The 22,278-nt window shown below is 41.4% G+C and overlaps 1 protein-coding gene across 1 annotated transcript; it reads right to left on the reverse strand.

Annotated features, from left to right (window-relative positions):
- Positions 1 to 7,399: 7,399 nt before the first annotated feature.
- Positions 7,400 to 19,740, reverse strand: LOC115154484 (transgelin-2). Its single transcript, XM_029700752.1, has 5 exons — positions 19,560 to 19,740; positions 8,744 to 8,931; positions 8,434 to 8,605; positions 8,085 to 8,187; positions 7,400 to 7,972 (listed from the first exon to the last, which is right to left on the reverse strand). The coding sequence occupies exons 2-5, from the start codon at positions 8,921 to 8,923 to the stop codon at positions 7,819 to 7,821; spliced, it is 609 nt and encodes a 202-aa protein (XP_029556612.1). The 5' UTR covers positions 8,924 to 8,931; positions 19,560 to 19,740; the 3' UTR covers positions 7,400 to 7,818.
- Positions 19,741 to 22,278: the final 2,538 nt, after the last annotated feature.

Raw genomic sequence — 22,278 nt, forward strand, 5'->3', positions numbered from 1 at the left:
TTTTAGGGGTGTGACTGCATCTAGGGTATTATGCAAGGTTAAATTTAGTTCCTCAGTTAGGTGGTTAACCGATTTTTGTACTCTGACGTCCTTGGGTAGGTGGAGGGAGTCTGGAAGGGCATCTAGGAATCTTTGGGTTGTCTGAGCATTTATAGCACGGCTTTTGATGATCCTTGGTTGGGGTCTGAGCAGATTATTTGTTGCAATTGCAAACGTAATAAAATGGTGGTCCGATAGTCCAGAATTATGAGGAAATACATTAAGATCCACAATATTTATTCCACGGGACAAAACTAGGTCCAGAGTATGGCAGTGAGTAGGTCCGGAGACATGTTGGACAAAACCCACTGAGTCGATGATGGCTCAGAAAGCCTTTTGGAGTGGGTCTGTGGACTTTATCATGTGAATATTAGTCATCCAAAATTATAATATTATCTGCCATGACCATAAGGTCCGATAGGAATTCAGAGAACTCAGTAAGGAACGCTGTATATGGCCCAGGTTCCCGCTTCTTGAAAGCAGCAGCTCTACCCTTTAGCTCAGTGCGGATGTTGCCTGTAATCCTTGGCTTCTGGTTGGGGTATGTACGTACAGTCACTGTGGAGATGACGTCATCGATGGATTAATTGATGAAGCCAGTGACTGATGTGATGTACTCCTCAATGCCATCGGAAGAATCCCGGAACACATTCCAGTCTGTGCTAGCAAAACAGTCCTGTAGCTTAGCATCTGCCTCATCTGACCACTTTAGAATTGAGCGAGTCACTGGTGCTACCAGCTTTAGTTTTAGCTGGTAAGCAGGAATTAGGAGGATAGAATTATGGTCAGATTTACTAAATGGAGGGCGAGGCAGAGCTTTGTACGCATCTCTGTCTGTGGAGTAAAGGTGGTTTAGAGTTTTTTCCCCTCTGGTTGCACATTTAACATGCTGGTAGAAATAAGGTAAAATGGATTTAAGTTTCCCTGCATTAAAGTCCCCGGCCACTAGGAGCGCCTTCTCTGGATGAGAGTTTTCCTCTTTGCTTATACAGCTCATTGAGTGCAGTCCTAGTGCCAGCATTGGTTTGTGGTGGTAAATAGACAGCTACGTCATTCAGCCACGACTCGGCGAAACATAAGATATTACAGTTTTTAATGTCCCGTTGGTAGGATATACGTGCTCGTAGTTTGTCCATTTTATTATCCAATGATTGTACATTGGCTAATAGGACTGATGGTAAAGGCAGATTACCCACTCGCCGTCGGATCCTTACAAGGCACCCAGACCTACATCCCCGTTATCCCCGTCTCTTTCTTCTGCGAATGACGGATGTTACGGATACAGGTATCCTGTGTGTATCCTGTATGTGTATTTCTTTTCTCTCCTCCCCTCACAGGTGACAATCATCATTCCCCAATCAGTCATCAATCAGTTGCTAATCAGAAGACACCTGCTCCTTTTCCCTCAACCAATCACATCCCTTTCCCTTGGTATAAAACCCCAGTCAGTTGTTTTCTCTGGAGCGCAATCGCTCTCTGTAAATTCAATCTCACTCTCTGTGTCTCTGTGTCTCTGTGTCTCTGTGTCTCTGTGTCTCTGTGTCTCTGTGTCTCTGTCTCTGTGTCTCTGTGTCTCTGTGTGTCTCTGTGTGTCTCTGTGTGTCTCTGTGTGTCTCTGTGTGTCTCTGTGTGTCTCTGTGTGTCTCTGTGTGTGTCTCTGTGTGTCTCTGTGTGTCTCTCTCTCTCTGGATTGATCTCTTTTGTATTGCTCCTACGTGTCACATTTGTCCGGTTATCCTGTGAGTTTTTTGTTGTTTGACTGTTTGTTTGATGGTGGGAACAGGGGGTACCAAGACAAGTCGCCCATGGGCCTACATTACACGTAGGAATACTTTGTCTAAATACACTAGTTAGAACTGGGCAGACCACCCACTGTATTTTTGGTTAGTTAGCTAGCTGTTACTGAAATAGGCTAGTCTAGCTTAGGGGTGTTTTTATCTTATTGTTTCTTTCCTTGGGTCCAGCTCAGCCCCTTTTCCCACACCCCCATTACCGTGTGTTTAAAGAAATAAACCTTAAGAGTTTGATGGTAGATTTAAGTTGTCTGTGGTTTTTGTTTTCACTGTTCCTTCCCACTATTATAATTTGCATGGGTTATGTTACGGGTCTCGTCTCCATCCCCCCTAGACTGCAGGGCCAAAGGGATTCGTAACAACGGGGATGAGGGCCTTGTCGGGCGTCTGAAGTAAATCCTTCGCGTCCGACTCGTTAAAGAAAAAATCTTTGTCCAGTACGAGGTGAGTAATCGCTGTCCTGATATCTGGAAGCTCTTTTTGGTCATAAGAGATGGTGGCAGAAACATTATGTACAAAATAAGTCACAAATAACGTGAAAAAACACACTAACACAATTGGTTAGGGAACATAAAAGGTCAGCCATCTCCACCGCCGCCATTATTATTCTATTTTCCAAATCTTCTCTATACCACCCCTACCTTTTCACAACACAACTGTTTGGCTCAAATGCATTAAGAAGGAAAGAAATTCCACAAATGAACTTTTAACAAGGCACACATGTTAATTGAAATGCATTCCAGGTGACTACCTTATGAAGCTGGCTGAGAGAATGCCAATATTGTGCAAAGGGTGGCTACTTTGAAGAATCTAAAATATATTTTGATTTATTTTACACTTTTTTTAGTTACTACATGATTCCATATGTTATTTCATAGTTTTGATGTCTTCACTATTATTCTACAATGTAGAAAATAGTAAAAATAAAGAGAAACCCTTGAATGAGTAGGTGTTCAAACTTTTGACTGGTACTGTACATTTGCCACATTTTCTAAATTGCATTGTTTAGGAGTGCAAGGGCAAATTGCATATTTTCATTAGGGAACGCATACTCTGTGAAGTGTGCATGTGCAATAACTACATGCACACTTCAGAGTATGCATTCCCTAATGCAAATAAAATGCTAGAACGCGCAAATAGGATCTCGCTAGCTCGTACTTGGCTCTGCCCACCTCCTTGCTTGTTCTTCCCACTATGATTAATTTGCTCCAATTGGAATCGACAGGCTCTGGTCTATATTGAGGTAGTTATAAATATCTTTGGTTAGGCCCTAAAGCTTAAGCTTAAGCACAAACACTAATGCCAGATAGCCTAAAATAATGAAAGAAAACCCTCAATGTGGTTTATATATGAATTATACATTTATGGATTTTTTAAGGTATTGTTTTCTCTGTATTCAACCCTCCCACCACCCACCCGCCCTTCAGCCACACAATATTTAATGACCCTAAAGCTGCCCACCCCACGGGTAACATATGTGTTCTGCTGTGATAGGCTAAAACAAATGCTGATAGTGATCACCAGAAAGAAAGGAGGGGAGGAAGGAGGAGATGTAGAGGAGGAGCCAACACTGACTGCTTTGCTTACTGTTGTTTGCTGTTTCCCTGGTGATCAAACCATGTCTGATGTCATGGGCTGCGAGGGTGTGTGAGAGTGACTCTGATATTGTAGACACTGTCTTTGGCTGGGTCATAATATAAGCTTTGTACACTCCACCCAGACCCCTCCCTCTTCAGTTACAGTCTTATCCACATACACTTTCAGTCTTCCCAACTTTTAAAAATTAGAATAACACCTTGTTACAGCTGTACGGGACCCCCGCCTCCATCCCACCTCTACTAATGTCTTCCCAGGCTCCCCACCACACTGCCCTCCCACTGTGAGGCAGGAGCGTTGAGGTCAGTATAATGTTGCTGACATGACATCACAGAGAGAACCAGGAGAACCGACACAATCTTCAAAACGTTGCCACCATACCGCAGTCAGAGTCAGGACATGTATACAGCCTCACTATTGTTATTTTACTGCTGCTGTTTAATTATTTGTTACTTTTATTTCTTACTTATCTATTTTTTTTTTTACTTAACACGTATTTTTCTTAACTGCATTGTTGGTTAAGGGTTTGTAAGTCAGCATTTCATGGTGAGGTCTACATCTGTTGTATTTGGCGCATGTGACAAATAAAAATTGATTTTGATTTGACATGACTGGAGTGTTTCTCAATCAGACAGAACTGAAACATCTCATATATCCTTTCTGTCACCTCACCTCACTTCACCAGTTAGTTCACACCTACTGTTACTTTCCACCGCAGCTAGAGGGAATAGGTCACACCGCTATATGCCTCACTTTGTTTCTATGGTAACATGTCAAAACATATTTATGTTTGATAAAGTGTGTGTACTTTGGCTGAATAATAGCTTTCTTCACCTACTACTAGGGCATAGCATCATATGCTACTCAGAGGTTTAATGGTTTTATAGTGGATCACACGGTGTCCTTTACTGCTATTGTATTCATGGATTATTAGCAGATGTGGTGGACGCCACTGTTCGGCACACAGCTCCTTTCAGTGGAGGCTGCTGAGGGGAGGACGGCTCATAATGTCTGGAACGGAGGAAATGGAATGGCATCAAACCATGTGATACCATTCTACTTATTCTGCTCCAGCCATTACCACGAGCCCATCCTCCACAATTAAGGTGCCACCAACCTCCTGTGCCTCCCTTTCTACATTGTACCTCATCTCACTTTCTATATACCCTCTTTTCTAGAACCTCTGAGAACACCGTGAACCTTTTATTTAGATTGACAGGAGAATAGGGGCAGTAGGAAAATGTCCTTTCTGTTTGAACTGTGAGTTGATCCAGTTGGTGTGTGTCTCCAGCCAGGTCAGAGTTGATATGAGGTTAGCTGATATTGTTTAGCTGGTCAGAGGTGGTGAGACTGTATTCCCCACACTGTGTGTATACATGCCATCTCTAAGAAACAGAAAGAAAGAGGTTGTCCCTCTCTCTGACCTCTCCCTGCTGTGATCAGTCCTTTTTAGGAAATGTTCTCTGATTCCAGACGCTGTACCCCAATGTAGAGAGAGCTATCACTCTTATACATCTCCATTCACTCTCCCTATCTGACACCATGTAGAGAGCTATCACTCTTATACATCTCCATTCACTCTCCCTATCTGACACCATGTAGAGAGCTATCACTCTTATACATCTCCATTCACTCTCCCTATCTGACACCATGTAGAGAGCTATCACTCTTAAACATCTCCATTCACTCTCCCTATCTGACACCATGTAGAGAGCTATCACTCTTATACATCTCCATTCACTCTCCCTATCTGACACCATGTAGAGAGCTATCACTCTTATACATCTCCATTCACTCTCCCTATCTGACACCATGTAGAGAGCTATCACTCTTATACATCTCCATTCACTCACCCTATCTGACACCATGTAGAGAGCTATCACTCTTATACATCTCCATTCACTCACCCTATCTGACACCATGTAGAGAGCTATCACTCTTATACATCTCCATTCACTCTCCCTATCTGACACCATGTAGAGAGCTATCACTCTTATACATCTCCATTCACTCACCCTATCTGACACCATGTAGAGAGCTATCACTCTTATACATCTCCATTCACTCACCCTATCTGACACCATGTAGAGAGCTATCACTCTTATACATCTCCATTCACTCTCCCTATCTGACACCATGTAGAGAGCTATCACTCTTATACATCTCCATTCACTCACCCTATCTGACACCATGTAGAGAGCTATCACTCTTATACATCTCCATTCACTCTCCCTATCTGACACCATGTAGAGAGCTATCACTCTTATACATCTCCATTCACTCACCCTATCTGACACCATGTAGAGAGCTATCACTCTTATACATCTCCATTCACTCACCCTATCTGACACCATGTAGAGAGCTATCACTCTTATACATCTCCATTCACTCTCCCTATCTGACACCATGTATGCTCTAAGTATCCTCATGTTCCAATATCTATATATTGCACCGCTCTTCTCTTCACCATCTCTTCCATCTCCCTTTCTTTCTCTTTCTCTCCCAGTCTTATCCCACCTAACCTTTCCTGTTCCAAGCCTTCTTTTCTCTATCCCTGGCCTGTTTCTTCCTAACATCATGCTGAACAGCTTAGTCGGCACTCAAGCTGAACACAGTATAAACAAACCCTTGGCAGGAGAGAGAAGGGTAATACTCCTCCACTGAATCCCTCCCCTCACTCCTGTTGTCCCTCTTCCTCTCTCCCTGCCTCACTGTCAGTTATAAAATAAGCTGTGTGCTGGCAGTCAGGGTTAGTGTGCCCTGTCAGAAAGACTTAGTATCAGCAGTTAAAGAATCCAGCCAGCCAATACCTCTCCCTCCCTTCCACCATACTCGTCTGATTTTAATATTTTTGTAATAGTCTTTCCTTATCACATACCTATATCTCCAGGAGTGTGGAGAAAGGGCCCTGCCAAAGATCCCAGAGTTCTCCTGTAATGACCAACCGTCTGCAGCAGGGTTAGATGGCAAAGAGAGTTGGATTTCATTTAAACTAGGCCTTATCAAATTGTCGTCACATGCGGCAAATACAACAGGTGTTGACCTTAGTGAAATGCTTACTTACGAGTCCCTAAACAGTGCAGTTTCAAAAAAATATGGATAAGAATAGATGTTACTATGCTGCATATTAGTTCTGTACTTTATCATCCAGACTGTACAAATCATATTGAGAGTAGCCTACAGCAACTGTTCTAACCTCAATGTATATACTGGTATAGAAATAAACCACAAAATCCCAGTCTAACTATATTGAACAAAAATATAAAACATGCAACAATTTCAAAGATTTGACTGAGTTACAGTTCATAAGGAAATCAATCAATTGAAATAAATTCTTCAGGCCCTAATCTATGGATTTCACATGACTGGGCAGAGGCCCAGCCAATCAGAATGAATTTTCCCCCACAAAAGGGCATTATTACAGACAGAAGTACTCCTGTCCAGGTGGCTTGTTTCAGACAATCCCACAGGTAAAGCCAGATGAGGTCCTGGACTGGCATGGTTCCACGTGGTCTGTGTTTGAGGCCATACTGCCAAATTCTCTAAAAACAGCATTGGAGGCAGCTTATGGTAGAGAAATGAATATTAAATTCTGGCAACAGTGCTGATGGACATTCCTGCAGTCGGCATGACAGTTGCACACTCCCTCAAAACTTGACGTGGCATTGTGTTGTGACAAAACTGCGCATTTTAAAGTGGCCTTGTCTCTAGCACAAGGTGCACCTGTGTAATCAGCTCCTTTATATGCCACACCTGTCAGGTGGAAGGATTGTCTTGGCAAAGTAGAAATGCTAACAGTGCTGTCAACAAAATTGTGCACTAAGAAATAAGCTTTGAAAATTTCTGTGAGCTTTTTTTTCAGCTCATGAAACATTGGACCAACACTTTACAATGTTGAGTTTATATTGGTCATTGTAGTCATTCTGCAGTGTAGATCTTTGGTAGCAAAGTGTTGTAAAGAATGAGAAGCATTTTTTCAAATTAAACTGAACTTTATTTCAGAATCAACATACAAGAATTAAAGATCTTGAAAGGTGGCCTAACATCTTTATTATTGACAGCATCTTACTGCATCTTTCCCAGTACAAACCAAACATTTAGACTTATTACCATCAGAGTGCAGTTTTAAAAGCAGTATCTAAATGAAATGTCTGGTTCTTTCTTATGTAGCCATGTCTAGTCGACATATTCAATAAAACATGATTTTACAGACTTGTCACTAGGTTTGTGTGTAGGAGTATGTTTTACAGTCCCCGTTTTAGTCCAGTTTGGCCTTACTTTTTTTTTGTTTAGTCTCTCCTGTTTGAGTTAGAGAGCTTCTGTCGTCAGTGACTGTCCCAGAGAGGGAGGAATGTACTGAGGTGTGGGATGACAGGGCATTGTCATGGTTTTAGGGGTTGTTGTTTAGGATCTGCCTGGGTCGCCCATACCCTGTCATGCCAGCCTGAGATGCCCCCTTATTGGTGCCCATCTGCAGGCCGATGACGCTCTTGCCTTCATTCAGCTGGTCCTCTGAGAAATCACGTCTGTTCTCCATTGATTTCCTGCAGACAGAAACCATCATGTACACCACATTTATAGTCACTGTTCATATTGTAAGCAAACGTTTCCCTTTGAGATCAGTTTAATGACAGGACAAAAATGAGGTTGACTCACTTATGGAACCAGTTGGGGTCGCCACGGTAAGTCCCATCGTCCCTGGTGACAGCCAGGTTTCCCAGGGCCATCAGGGTCCTCTGGACAGCAGCCAGGTCTTTCCCTACAGACATGAATACACAGTAGACATTAATACTGCACATCAAGACACTTTAGTAAGAGGGACTGCAACTACTGTCTAGCATATTCTATGATACAATGAATGTAGCTCCTTTAGACATGGTGAATAAGCAGCAATAGTATTTTAAATGCTCTATATAGCATGTTAGTTGAACTGAGGATATAAGTGATGTGTATTTGGTGTAATGTGGGAGGGTACAGCTGACGGCAGCTGGCTGGATGTACATACCCTCCCAGAGGTCGACTGTCTGGAACATGTCAGTCTTGGTGATGCCGTACTTCTCAGCCGCATTGAGGAACTGGGAGATCTGCTCCATCTGTTTGAAGGCCATGCCTGAGCTCTGGATCTTCCTGATGGGCTTGTTCCCACTGGACAGGCTGTTGATCAGCTCACACAGTACCTGGAGAGGGGGAGACAGAGAGAGGGTAAAAGTATTCACTACCTGTGCAAGACTGGCAGACAAATTCAAGCAGACATCTACCTTCACACACAGATATACTCCCCCCCACCCCACAAGGTATGAGAAAGAGGCACTCACACATCCGTCCTTGAGCCAGTTCTGCCAACCGGTCTTTCCTGCCTCGGGTTGGCCCACTCCGGCTCCACACTGGGCGATGATCCACTCGGTCAGCCTCTCCTCCAGATCCTGGTCATACTTCTTATCGATCTTACTCTGCACCTCACGGCTCAGACCGTAGGAGGGACCTTTGTTTGCCATGACTGTTCCTGCAAGGAGAGATATTGTTTCAGATAGGGCAGGCAAACATTGGTGTGTTTTCTTTGTTGTAGGTGGTATTGACCATCCCATACACTTGACTTATATAGAAGCTAACATAAAAGGTAAAGACAAAGTATCTAAGACAGTGTAAAATAATTGGCCTTACTCTAACCCATAGTGGTATGATTTATTAGGATCCCCATTAGCTGCTGCTTACTTCCTGGGGTCCAAACAAAACAACAGCCTACATAATAAATAACATCTATCAATCAATCGTTCAAGATTTTACTCCTTAAACAGCTTTAAAAATTGATACTGTTCAAAGGTATCATATATACATTAAACATGCACTTCCAGAACGAGTTAAAACCCTAATACATTGGCAGCTTAAAACCATGGCTCACCTGGGTTACAATACAACCAACTGAAAACAATTGGGGCACACCTATTTGAAATGGCAGGTGACCTAATTACCAGGGATAAAATCAGCTGTGTCAGACACATGACCACAATTTGCTGTAGAGGTTTGATATGGTGGACAAGTAAACGTAGAACTGTGGAAGTGACTGAATAAATAAATACACAAAACACAACTTGCTCTTAAATAAATAACTTGAAGAAATATATATACTCTGAGTAAATATGATAAACCAGAAATGTCTGTAGGTGAGGAGCAACTTCCTCACATAGAGAATTCCATGAATACTGTGATAGGTTGTCTATATGTGTAACAGTGGCAGTGTAACTATTTTTGGTTTTGTCTTGGCTCAACAGGGACACTTAATAGATGGAACAGCACTCACATTCATGTCCCTGGCCTGCCGACACCCTCAAAACTGGCCCTGAACCAACACAAATAGGTCCGTAATCAGAGTCTGATGATCTCTTTCTCTGTCTGTGTGTGTCTGTGTGCAAATATATTTGTCAGGCACTCTGATCTGATCTGGAGTTCAGAACTTATAACAGAGAGCCTAAATGCCTACCAACTTGAAGACTACTATGCTAGGGAGGCACATAGTAGTGGGGTCTCCTGAGTGGCGCAGCGGTCTAAGGCACTGCATCTCAGTGCTAGAGGTGTCACCACAGACCCTGGTTCGATCCCGGGCTGTATCACAACCGGCCATGATCGGGAGTTCCATAGGACGGCGCACAATTGGCCCAGCGTCGTCTGGGTTAGGGGAGGGTTTGGCCGGGGTAGGTCGTCATTGTGAATAAGGATTTGTTCTTAACTGATTTTGCCTGGTTAAATAAAAATAAAATAAAAAAATAAACATGGCCATAGTACAGACCACAAGATGGAGACTTCAAATCTAGACCTAATTCTTGGACTGTAGAATCGAAAAGTCTCAGTGCCTGTGCTGGTATCTTGAATCATAACTATCACTGAACATCTCAGAGCTGAGGGTCAAAGGTTAATGTCATCTCTCTGTGAGCCTGCTGCTCTCATTGGCTCCTAGCTGCTTCCTGTCCTCCCCGGCCACACCCTGCTGTCTACATCCTGTTTGGCTTAGTCCTCCCAGCTGGCTCTCCTCTGTCACTTCCTTCCTTTCTCACTGGGGTAGCTGTTACAGTTAACCTTCATAGACGTGCTCACTCTGTTATGTGTTTTGACTCTTCTGCGTATTAGTGCCCAACAAAGGACACTGTGGCAAGCGGCAAACCCTATGGCCCAGTCCATACTATGCAACGTCTGTAAATGCACAGAGCATAATGCTAGCTAGATGGGATTGTTGGGCTAAATGTCTACATCCACAATTACCTTATGATCTTACTGTATGTCTCAAAGTGAGGCATACTGAATATCCCCTCTGAACAGGACATTGTTCAAAAGATGACTCATGTTGCTGCATGGTGAGTAAAACATATAAGAGATATTAGTAAGAGATATTATCAGGAGCAGCTAGAATTAACAGCAACATGCTCCTCCCCTCTCCTCTTTACTTGCCTAATAAGTAAACATTCAGGTTGAGTTATCAATCCACATTGATTCATGCTATCACAATAGCATTCAATCAGGTCTTGTGCCTGTATAGCAGTGGAGGCTGCTAAGAGGGGGACGGCTCATAAGAATGGCTGAATGGATCATCTGGAATGGCGAACACATACAATATAAACCACGTGTTTGATACCATTCCACTCATTCCGCTCCAGCCATTACCAGAAGCACGTCCTCCTCAATTAAGGTGCCACCAACCTCCTGTGCTGTATAGGGGTATCAACGTGCAAAAGAAAAGGACAAGCAATTTAATACTGGCTTAATACTGTGTTTGGAAAGGAGGTGGAGGCACTGCTTGAGTGCATGTGTCAATGTCAGTGTGTGTGTGTAGGAGCATAGTTGTATTTGAAGACAGGCCCAATAGGACACTGTAGCATGCAGGTACACGTCTGTTTTTTCACAGATCTTGTAAGTGATGTTTGAAATGGCACTGGCAAGACAGACTACAGTGAAACTGGAGAGCACATTCTCTTCCTTAAGCACCTCAATGCTCTGCTTCCTGTTTTTGTGCAGAGTGAGAGAAACATCTGTGAGAGATCCTCTATGATCTCTCTGCCTTAGCAACGACACACACACACAAACACAAAGATTGATTGTGTCTAAAATAGAATCCAAGACAGAATTTCAGATTGGCCATGCTTGCATATTATTTGTGCAATCCATTGTGTTAATAATTCTGTTTTGGCCGGGCCACAACTATCTTGATTCTTTCACAAGAGGTTTGATAATGTTACTCAATATGAGTGGTTGCGTGCACTGTCGTACTGTTTGTGACAGTTGTTAGCATTTATTAATGTTGGTCAGCTCTAACACAGAGAAAGCATTACTTCCTAATCCTAATTCACTAGCTGTCATCCAGTAGCTAATGACTCCCAGACCAGAGCTATTAGAGCTAATAGCTAATAGTTCCATGTCAGTGTCTCTCCTCACCCAGAGAAAAGCAGAGCAGTGTAGGGTTATTACTACATATGTTATATGGGATGTAGAGGAAGGACCTGTTGTTCTCTTCTCTGTCAGCCTAGTTATGTCACAACCAGAGTTTGTAACAGGATGCGACACTCAAATGAGTATGATATGTTACGTTTGGTCTGGTTAGATAAGACGAAAGGTTACTTAAAGCTGTAATATGTAACTTTTGGGGCGATATGAGTATTAGATCTGTCATTCTCATTGAAAACAGTCTAAGAAGCGGTAGATTGGTTCTATGTGCTCTATTTCTATGCTTCCCTTTTTCTAGTTTATTTTTGCATCTTTTACTTTCGGGTTTTGTACACCAGCTTCAAACAGCTGAAAATACAATATTTTCAGGTCATGGGAAATATATTTCACAGTGGTTTAGATGGTACAATGATTCTCTATACTATACTTGCTTGTTTTGTCACATAAACTGAAATTAGGTAAACTATTAGAATTGTAGCAACCAGGAAATGGAGGAGCGATTATATTTAGTTTTGCTGAATTTTTTCGCCTTCTGTAAGTTTAAGAAATATTGCCTAATGTCTTGTCATTCTGTTACCAAAAACCCAGATATCTTTAAAATGTTTTCTAATTTCTCTCCCTCATGATGAGGGAGGGTAATGAAATTAAACAGAATTAACAAGTATAGGTAGACCTACTAATTCCTTAGTATTTTTACTGATAACATTTGGTTTATGATTTATTAAGTGATTAAAACACATCATTCTGTTATCAAATCAAACATCAGTAACAGAATGACGGCAACTGAAATGGCTACAAGGGAAGTTCATAGTAGTCACAAACCACAGTTGGGTGACCTGCTACTGTCCTCCCTTCCACTGGCATACTGTTATGTTCAGCTCATAACTGTTTTCTGTCTCTTTCTGTCGTCTGGTGGTCCAAGCAAGAGTGTGAAAACAGTCTGGACAACCCCTCCCTCCCTCTTTAATTCTCTCTTGTCTCTCTCTTTCTCTGCAGTTAACATCACCTCTCCTGGCTCTTACTGACACCTACCCATGAGCCCCCTCTCTTTCCATTTACTGTGACCAGCCCACACTGTAATCCCCCTCTCAGCACCGACCGACACCAGGAGTCCATGGAAGTTGAAAAGTAGTGCTAGTTAAAATTTGGTCAGTCCAAATCTGAACCAATCTGTTTCACAAGTTTGGACAGCACAGTAAAGAAAATAAAGTATAGATCAGTACATTAGTAGAGTTTAGTACAGTACAGTAGAGCACACCAGAGTAGAGTGCAGTATAATTGACTGGGGTGTAGTGTACTGTACTTTACTGTAGTGTACTGTACTATGCTTTGCTGTACTCTACTCTACTGTGCTCTACTGTGCTCTACTGTGATGTCCAAACTTGTGAAACATAGACGTCTATGATTGGTTCAGGTTTGGTTTTGCTTGGTGGCGGAGCTCATTAGAATACTAGGCAGTGTGTAGAATAATACCCAAACATGCAACGGATTATTTGACATTTTTCTAACTTTGTATACTTATTCAGCCACCTAAGCCATACTGTTCACTCTGCTACCGTCCAGCAAACGGTACCGGAGCATCGGCTTTCAGATCAACAAGAGATAGCTTCTACCCCAAGCCATAAGAATGCTAAATAGACATAAAACTGCTAAATACAGTGCCTTCGAAAAGTATTCATACCCCTTGACTTATTACACATTCTTGTGTTACAGCCTGAATTCAAAATAGATTCAATATTTGTTTTCTCACCCATCTACACACTATAGCCCATAATGACAAAGTGGAAACCTGTTTTTAGAAATGTTTGCAAATGTATTGAACATGAAATTCAGAAATATCTAATTTACATAAATATTCACACACCTGAGTCAATACTTTGAAGAGGCACTTTTGGCAGCTGTGAGTCTTTCTGGGTAAGTCTCTAAGAGCGTTCTACATCTGTATCTTTGTAGAGACTGGGTGTATTGCTACACCATCCAAAGTGTCATTAATAACTTCACCATGCTTAAAAGGATATTCAATGTCTGTTTTTTAAAATCCATCTACCAATAGGGGACCTTCTTTGCGAGGCATTGGAAAACCTTCCTGGTCTTTGTGGTTGAATCTGTGTTTGAAATTCACTGCTCGACTGAGGGACCTTACATATAATTGCATGTGTGGGGTACAGAGATGAGGTAGTCATTCAAAAATCATTTTAAACACTATTATTGCACATAGAGTCCATGTAACTTATTTTGTGACTTGTTAAGCAAATTTATACTCCTGAATTTATTTAGGCTTGCCATAACAAAGGGGTTGAATATTTATTGACTTAAGACCTTTCAGCTTTTCATTTTTAATGAATTTAAAACCATTTCTAAAAACATAATTCCACTTTAACATTATTGCGTGTAGGCCAGCGACAAAAACATCTCAATGTAATCCATTTTAAATTCATGCTGTAACACAACAAAATGTGGAAAAAGTCAAGGGATGTGAATACTTTAGGAAGGCACTGTAGCTAATTCAATGGTTACCCGGACTATCTGCATTGACTCTACCTTGCACTGACTATATGCACACTCACAAGACTATATATATACACACTATACAGTATACACACTCACTCACACACACTACACTGACACTCTCACACAAAAACCACACACATTCACATACTGTACACTACATACGGACAGACGCGCATACCGACACATGCAAATACACACACATACACACTTTCACACTCATCATATGCTGCTGCTGATCTGTTCTTTATTCTTACTCGTATTATTATATATCCTGATGCCTAGTCACTTTACCCTGACTTTATGTACATATCTACCTCAAATACCTTATTATTATCTATCCTGAGGCCTAGTCACTTTACCCTGACTTTATGTACATATCTACCTCAAATACCTTATTATTATCTATCCTGATGCCTAGTCACTTTACCCTGACTTTATGTACATATCTACCTCAAATACCTTATTATTATCTATCCTGATGTCTAGTCACTTTACCCTGACTTTATGTACATATCTACCTCAAATACCTTATTATTATCTATTCTGATGCCTAGTCACTTTACCCTGACTTTATGTACATATCTACCTCAAATACCTTATTATTATCTATTCTGATGCCTAGTCACTTTACCCTGACTTTATGTACATATCTACCTGAAATACCTTATTATTATCTATCCTGAGGCCTAGTCACTTTACCCTGACTTTATGTACATATCTACCTCAAATACCTTATTATTATCTATCCTGATGCCTAGTCACTTTACCCTGACTTTATGTACATATCTACCTGAAATACCTTATTATTATCTATTCTGATGCCTAGTCACTTTACCCTGACTTTATGTACATATCTACCTCAAATACCTTATTATTATCTATCCTGATGCCTAGTCACTTTACCCTGACTTCATGTACATATCTACCTCAAATACCTTATTATTATCTATCCTGATGCCTAGTCACTTTAACCTGACTTTATGTACATATCTATCACAAATACCTTGTACCCCTGCACATAGATCTGGTACTCCCTGTATATAGCTTCATTCTTGTGTATTGTATTCCTCTTATTTATTTATTTTTTACTCTGCATCGTTGGGAAGGGCTCGTAATCAAGCATTTCACGGTACAGTCTGCACCCGTTGCATTCGGCGCATGTGATAAATAACATTTGATTCAGGATACATCACCATGAAGACAATGACATTCATAATTCTGTATAGTACAGGTCAGGGACCCATGATGTCATTCTGTTAACGGGTGTTTATCCACTTCCCTTACAGTAGTTCAATAACCAGAATAGACTTTTCTCAAATTCAAGGTGTAGTATCATAGCTGACACCCAATTCTGTCTGCAGACATCTTTGAATCTTAATTCAGAGTAGATATTTAAGAGTTTTTGGAAAATGTGATCACATAAAAAACTGAGGGAGATTTTACCGTCACTCTGTTACCAAACTGTACATCTGCACTGTTCTTCGAGTAAATGTGTTTTTGGAAAATGTTCTGTGGAAATTGTTAAAAGTTGTCCTTTTGCATAGAGTTGTATGGTTTGTTTAACTTTGCAATCAATGGTTTTTGTTTGGCATAAATTTAAAGTGAAAAGTCGGAGTCTCCATGTCATTCTCTTACCATGGAATTGCACAACAACAACTCTTGTAAATATCATCATAAATACCAGATTCTGCTCTAGCCAATCTGAAGGGCTGTTTCTCAATCTGATGATCTGCCTCAGAGCACTGTTTTAGCATGCCCAGAGACGATCCGCCTTCAGCTCAGTACATGATGGACATTCCGAGTATTTTCAGTGAGCCGGCTCATTTGTATCCGTTCAAAAAGAGACGTTAATTTGGCTCGTAACCGGGTCTTCGTTCAGTAGCACTTAAACATGTACCTGAAACCATGAAAAAACTGCAAATGTAAAGCCTACATAGTTGCCTGCCATTATGTCAGGTTGTGACGTGAGTTCATATACATTTTTACCTGACCAAATTATTAGATGGCCTGCCATTCTTTCTACACACTCCAAAAATGTGTTTGGACCAGAAAAAGGCTCTCTCCTCACTATCTATTGTTCCTGCAGTGAGGAATGACATTCGTCAGATAATATTTTTATAAGTTATCTGCAGATAATCGTTATCTGGACCTCAAAAAGCTGTAGTAACAGAATGCAAATCAGGGAGCCAAATGAATGACTTTTCATGCAATTCGGTTTCCGACGTTCAAAAAGAACCGCTTGTTTGCGATTGACGCATCACTAGTACAGGCGTACAGGCACACATCACTGGCTGGATCAGGCCTTCTCAACATGGAGGCTCTTGATTGGCTGATGTTATTGGCTGTTATGGGTTAAGGGCAGGGGCAGTTAGATTACTACAGATACCTCTAACCTTCCCAAACCTCACTCAAACCTTATAGAACGTTTCTAACAGGTTCTATAAACTGTGTGAAAAGCCTTGGGTTAAACCTGTGTGCTGCGTCAAAGAACCGGAATACATCCATGTGTGATTGAGAGTTCATAAATCTGTTTACTGCACTTTTCCCCAGGAAGGGAAAAGAGGAAGGAGAGGAGGGCTGCTAGCATAGTCTGCTATGGTATACTCATGGAGTGGGAGGAGGGGGGCAGGATAGAGCTGTTGGCTCCTGACAAGGCCAGGCCTTCTGCTACAGGCTCAGACCAGGCTTCTCAAAACAACAGTCTGCCCTTACTCAGCCTGTAAAGCCATTTGTACTTCCTATTACCCAATATGTGTTCTGTGTCCTCATTCAAACATGGCTCAATCATTGCCGTTACAGGTGACTTTATTACAGTGATGTGAAACAGAGTGTGAAAGCTACTGGGGTTACTGCACAAAAGATCCATCATTCAATGTTTCCAAAGCAACTTGTAAATGTCATGTCAAAGTGTTTTCAGGGAATACACTTAAACATCCCTCACATATAAGGTTTGACTCCCACACCACAGCTACACTAATGTCTGGTACCGGCAGATAGACAGGAAATTAAGAGGAACCAGAGCAACACTCTCTGACCGCATGTTGAGATAGATAACCCTTTCTCCATCTCAAAGATACAGTACATACATCATGAGAAAGAAAGCCCCTATATCATTCCATGAATTTGTCTTACATGGAGCTGCCCGTTTTAAAAAGGGGTGTAGCTAGTGTGTGCAGCCAGGTCACCCGTGATACAAGTCAGTATTCGACGTCAATCCATGTCTGAGGACGTTGGGAGATGACATGGAAACTGGCCACTAGGGCCAACAGTGAGCATTGGTTTTTGTTTGACATTCATTTTAAAGTAAAAAATCTGAGTCACAGCATCATTCTGTTATTATGGAATTAATGAATGAATTAGATACATGCCATGCAGAGACGGAGTGAGAGAGGGCAGGGTGTGCGTGAGTCTGGGAAGACCATCTTCCTCAGTGAATTTCATAAAAATAATAATATTGAAACATTTAAAAAGTTATAATTTTTAGATAAAACTATGCTAAATATATTCACGTCACCAAATAATGGATTAAAACACACTTTTTTGCAATGAAAGTCTACAGTAGCCTCAACAGCACTCTGTAGGGTAGCACCATGGTGTAGCCGGAGGACAGCTAGCTTCCATCCTCCTCTGGGTACATTGACTTCAATACAAAACCTAGGAGGCTCATGGTTCTCACCCCCCTTCCATAGACTTACACAGAAATTATGACAACTTCAAGGGGACGTCCTCCAACCTATCAAAGCTCTTGCAGCATGAACCCAATTTGTAAGTCGCTCTGGATAAGAGCGTCTGCTAAATGATGTAAATGTAACTGACATGTTGTCCATCCAATCAAAGGATCAGCGAATTAATCTAGTACTGAAAGCATAAGCTACAGCTAGCTAGCACTGCAGTGCATAGCATGTGGTGAGTAGTTGACTCAAAGAGAGAGAAAGACAATAGTTGAACAGTTTTGAACAACTTAATGCCTTCAAAAATTAAGAAGCAGAAAAAAATGAAGGAGACTCACTTACTTAGCTAGCATATGCAGCTAGCTAGTTTAGCCTACTCAAACACCCGGCTCAAACAGAGGGATGCTATGTTAGCTAGCTGGCTATGACTATCCAACACAACACTGGGACTCTTCCAAGTCAACGTAAGCTTTTGGTTTTACTAGTTTATGGCCACCAGGCCCGCTGGTGTATCTGCTTACCGACTGTACTGCATGATTGTAGTAGGCTTACTAACTCGTTAGTTCTATTAGCTATGTTGACTATGATTTTACTTTAGGTAATATGGTGACAACAATGTAGGCTGTGTGTAGCGGTTATGAGATGGTTTGTCTTGGAAAGGTTTTTTCGCCTGGTCACATTCATTGAAGTCCACAGGTGAAGGGAAAGGGTGAGAGGAGGAGACCGCATAGATGTGAGAAGGAATACAACGTGGCTGCCATGAAAGTGATCTGTGTTTACATGTGATCAGGGGTGTATTCATTCCGCTAATTCTGTTGAAAAAAAATTCTAAATGGAAGCAAATGGGAAAAAACGGGGATAAACATACCTGGATTTGTCCAATAGAAACTCTTGTTTGCAACTGTTGGACTAATGGTTACACCCTAGACAAGCTAGATGCAGGCAAGAGTGTACAAGGCAGTATTGAATGTGTCACTGTCTGTCACCTCAAATCTTTCTCTCGGCATGTGTGCACCTGCTGTATGTTGTAAACTTTCATTCATAAGCTAGGTTGTAGCAACCGCGTGATGGAATTAGGGAAAAGTTTAGTATCATGTAGTAGCCTAAACTAATCAATGTTACATTGAGCTGGGTGAATGGAATATGAATGACAGTCATCCAATATGCTGTAATAGAAATAAGGCCATACTCATTAAAATAAAAATCCTCGCTCATCTTAAACGGTACCGACCGCCACTGGTGTGTGTGTGTGTGTGTGTGTGTGTGTGTGTTTAGAGGCTGAATATAAAAAAGATGAAGGTGTACCCCATGTGAGTATGTCTACAGCCTTTTCGCCCTCTCTCTCATCCATGTAATCCTAAAATAGACTGTCCAAAACTATAGAACGCTGTCAGTAGCAACTTACCAAGCATGCTAGAGAAAGTACTAGACACCATTTTGACAATGTCTGATACACCAGGAAATGTAACAGTATGAATAAGAGATGAATGTGTTAAGAAGGAGCCAGGTATGTACTTACAGTGTTTAGTTGGGAGCAGCTTTAGTTGTTCTGATGCGTGCAAGTGGCTTTGGGCCTGTGTTTCTGTGAGCTGGTGTAAAATAGTTCCTCTCTTCTCCTTTGCAACAGAGTACAGAGTCTGCTCTCAGGGAGTGCCGGCTTAAAAAGAACAAACACGTTTGTCTTAAATGACTTCACCACATTCAAGAGAAAAAGCGAGTGAGAGAGAAAGAGGGAGGAGAGGACAGAAGGGGAGGAGGAAACCACAGCCTTAAAAGGATATGGACTTTTTTCTCTAGATTTTTCTATGAGCTTCTAGTACTCTTCTTTCATTCTATGACAAATCTTTTTATTTTCTCTTATCTTTTCACCGCTGTAAGTGTACCTCCTTATTTGGGAGAAGGACAGGGAGTGAGAGGGCCGCTGCCAAAGGGGTTGGTTTGGTCAGCTTGAGGAATTCTCCAAATATCTCCATCTACCACTTTGTCTAGAGAACAGACGGAGGGAGGGAGGGAGAGAGGGAAGGAGGGAAGGAGGGATGAATGAGGAATAAAGTAGAGAGTACGGTGGTTTAGGGGGACCAGGGGGAGGGAGATGCTTTCGGTAATTAGAGAGCATAAGGAAGGAGGCGCTTCTAGGGGGAAGTTGACTTTATTGCCTCTATATTAATATTTTGCTATTTGTGGTTTATGTGGTCTTTCGTAAAAGAAAATGTCTGGTAGCCATGGAATGTACTTTTGTTCCATGAGAGAAGTACAGTACGATAAGTACGTAAGTGAGGGCTTGAGCAAATGAGAGGAACCATAATGTAAGCCTGTCAGTCAAAGTGCAAATACTGCTGATTTGTTTTGCTTTGTTGGGTGTTTAGTTAAATTCCTTATCCTTTTTTCAACGATTCCCTGGTTCTAAAGAACATAAACCCCAATCACATATAAACACACCCATGCCAGTGGTATATGACAGCATTACAGACACACTCTAATTACTGAAAGCATCAGAGCTGGGACTGAGAGACTGAAAAACAGCTTCTATCTCAAGGCCATCAGACTGTTTAACAGCCATCACTAACATTGAGTGGCTGCTGCCAACATACTGACTCAAATCTCTAGCCACTTTAATAATGAATAATTGGATGTAATAAATGTATCACTAGTCACTTTAAACAATGGCACTTTGTATAATGTTTACATACCCTACATTACTCATCTCATATGTATATACTGTACTCTATATCATCTACTGCATCTTGCCTAGGACGCACGGCCATCGCTAATCCATATATTTATATGTACATATTTTTATTCATTCCTTTACACTTGTGTGTATGAGGTAGTTGTTCTGAAATTGTTAGATTACTTTTTGATATTACTGCACTGTCGGAACTAGAAGCACAAGAATTTCGCTACACTCGCATTAACATCTGCTAACCATGTGTATGTGACCAATAAAATTTGATTTGACACACACAATCACACCCTCAACAGCCTTGGTGGGGCATTCTATAGCTTGAGAGGCCATTTAGGTTAAACATTGACATCACAGAGTGCATCACTGAGAAGAGTCAGCATTAGTATGAAGTTACTGTCTGACCCCATCGGTCATTCCAAGGAAAGTTATTGGGTAATGTTGTATCAGTGCCACATTAGCCTCCAGGCTATTCTGTGTAGAGGTGCCATGTGTGATTTGTCTATATTGTCTATTGTTCTCCATTCAAGGGCACCAGACTGAAATATATATCTTTAGCCACCAAGCCTTGAGCTACTGAGCTAGTAAAACTACCAAATTGTTTAATGGAAGTCCTTACCCCATCCTAAACGGAATTGGTCCACTGAAGACCCTAATTATTCAGATGAGATATTCCAGCTTTCCTGGGTTGGCTCAGGGCATAGCCTTGATCTATTTACAGTGCATTTGTGAATGTAGCTTATTGCATTGGCAAAACAAAGATTACTGATGGACATTTGTATGCATTGTTCTGGAAGCCAAACTCCTGAGGTACTGACCTGTTGCACCCTCTACAACCACTGATTATTATTTGACCCTGCTGGTCATCTATGAATGTTTTAACATCTTGAAGAACAATCTGTCCTTAAATGGCCATGTACTGTTATAATCTCCACCCGGCACAGCCAGAAGAGGATGGGCCACCCCTCAGAGCCTGGTTCCTCTCTAGGTTTCTTCCTAGCATCCTGCCTTCCGAGAGAGTTTTTCCTAGCCACCGTGCTTCTACATCTGCATTTCTTTCTGTTTGGGGTTTTAGGCTGGGTTTCTGTATAGCACTTTGTACCATCTGCTGATGTAAAAAGGGTTTTATGAATACATTTGATTGATTGATTGAAATGATCTAATATAAGGCAGAGGATGACAGACAGACAGATTGGGGGATGGGGGAAGTGGGAAAATGCACAGGTAGAGGAAAGATAAGCAAACCGTGTGTATGAACATGGCCAGCCAAGCTGTGAATGGTCTCAGTGCACACCGATGAGAAATACCACGTGTGTATGAGACCTGAGTCCCTGAGCTGGTGGTAGAAGAGTTCTTCTGCTGATTTAGCATTTATTCATGACCGTCGATACGTTTAGCAATCAGCAGCACTGAAGCTAAAGTTAATGACTATGTTTAATGATTTCCATTTTACACTGTAAATCATGCTAAATCACAGCAACCTTGTTTCTTTGGAGATGTGAAATTATACTACATTAACAGCTGGATTCTGCATCAGTAATCATTTTTATTTTAT

This window comes from Salmo trutta, chromosome 19 (genome assembly GCF_901001165.1).
Source record: "Salmo trutta chromosome 19, fSalTru1.1, whole genome shotgun sequence".
NCBI lineage: Eukaryota > Metazoa > Chordata > Actinopteri > Salmoniformes > Salmonidae > Salmo > Salmo trutta.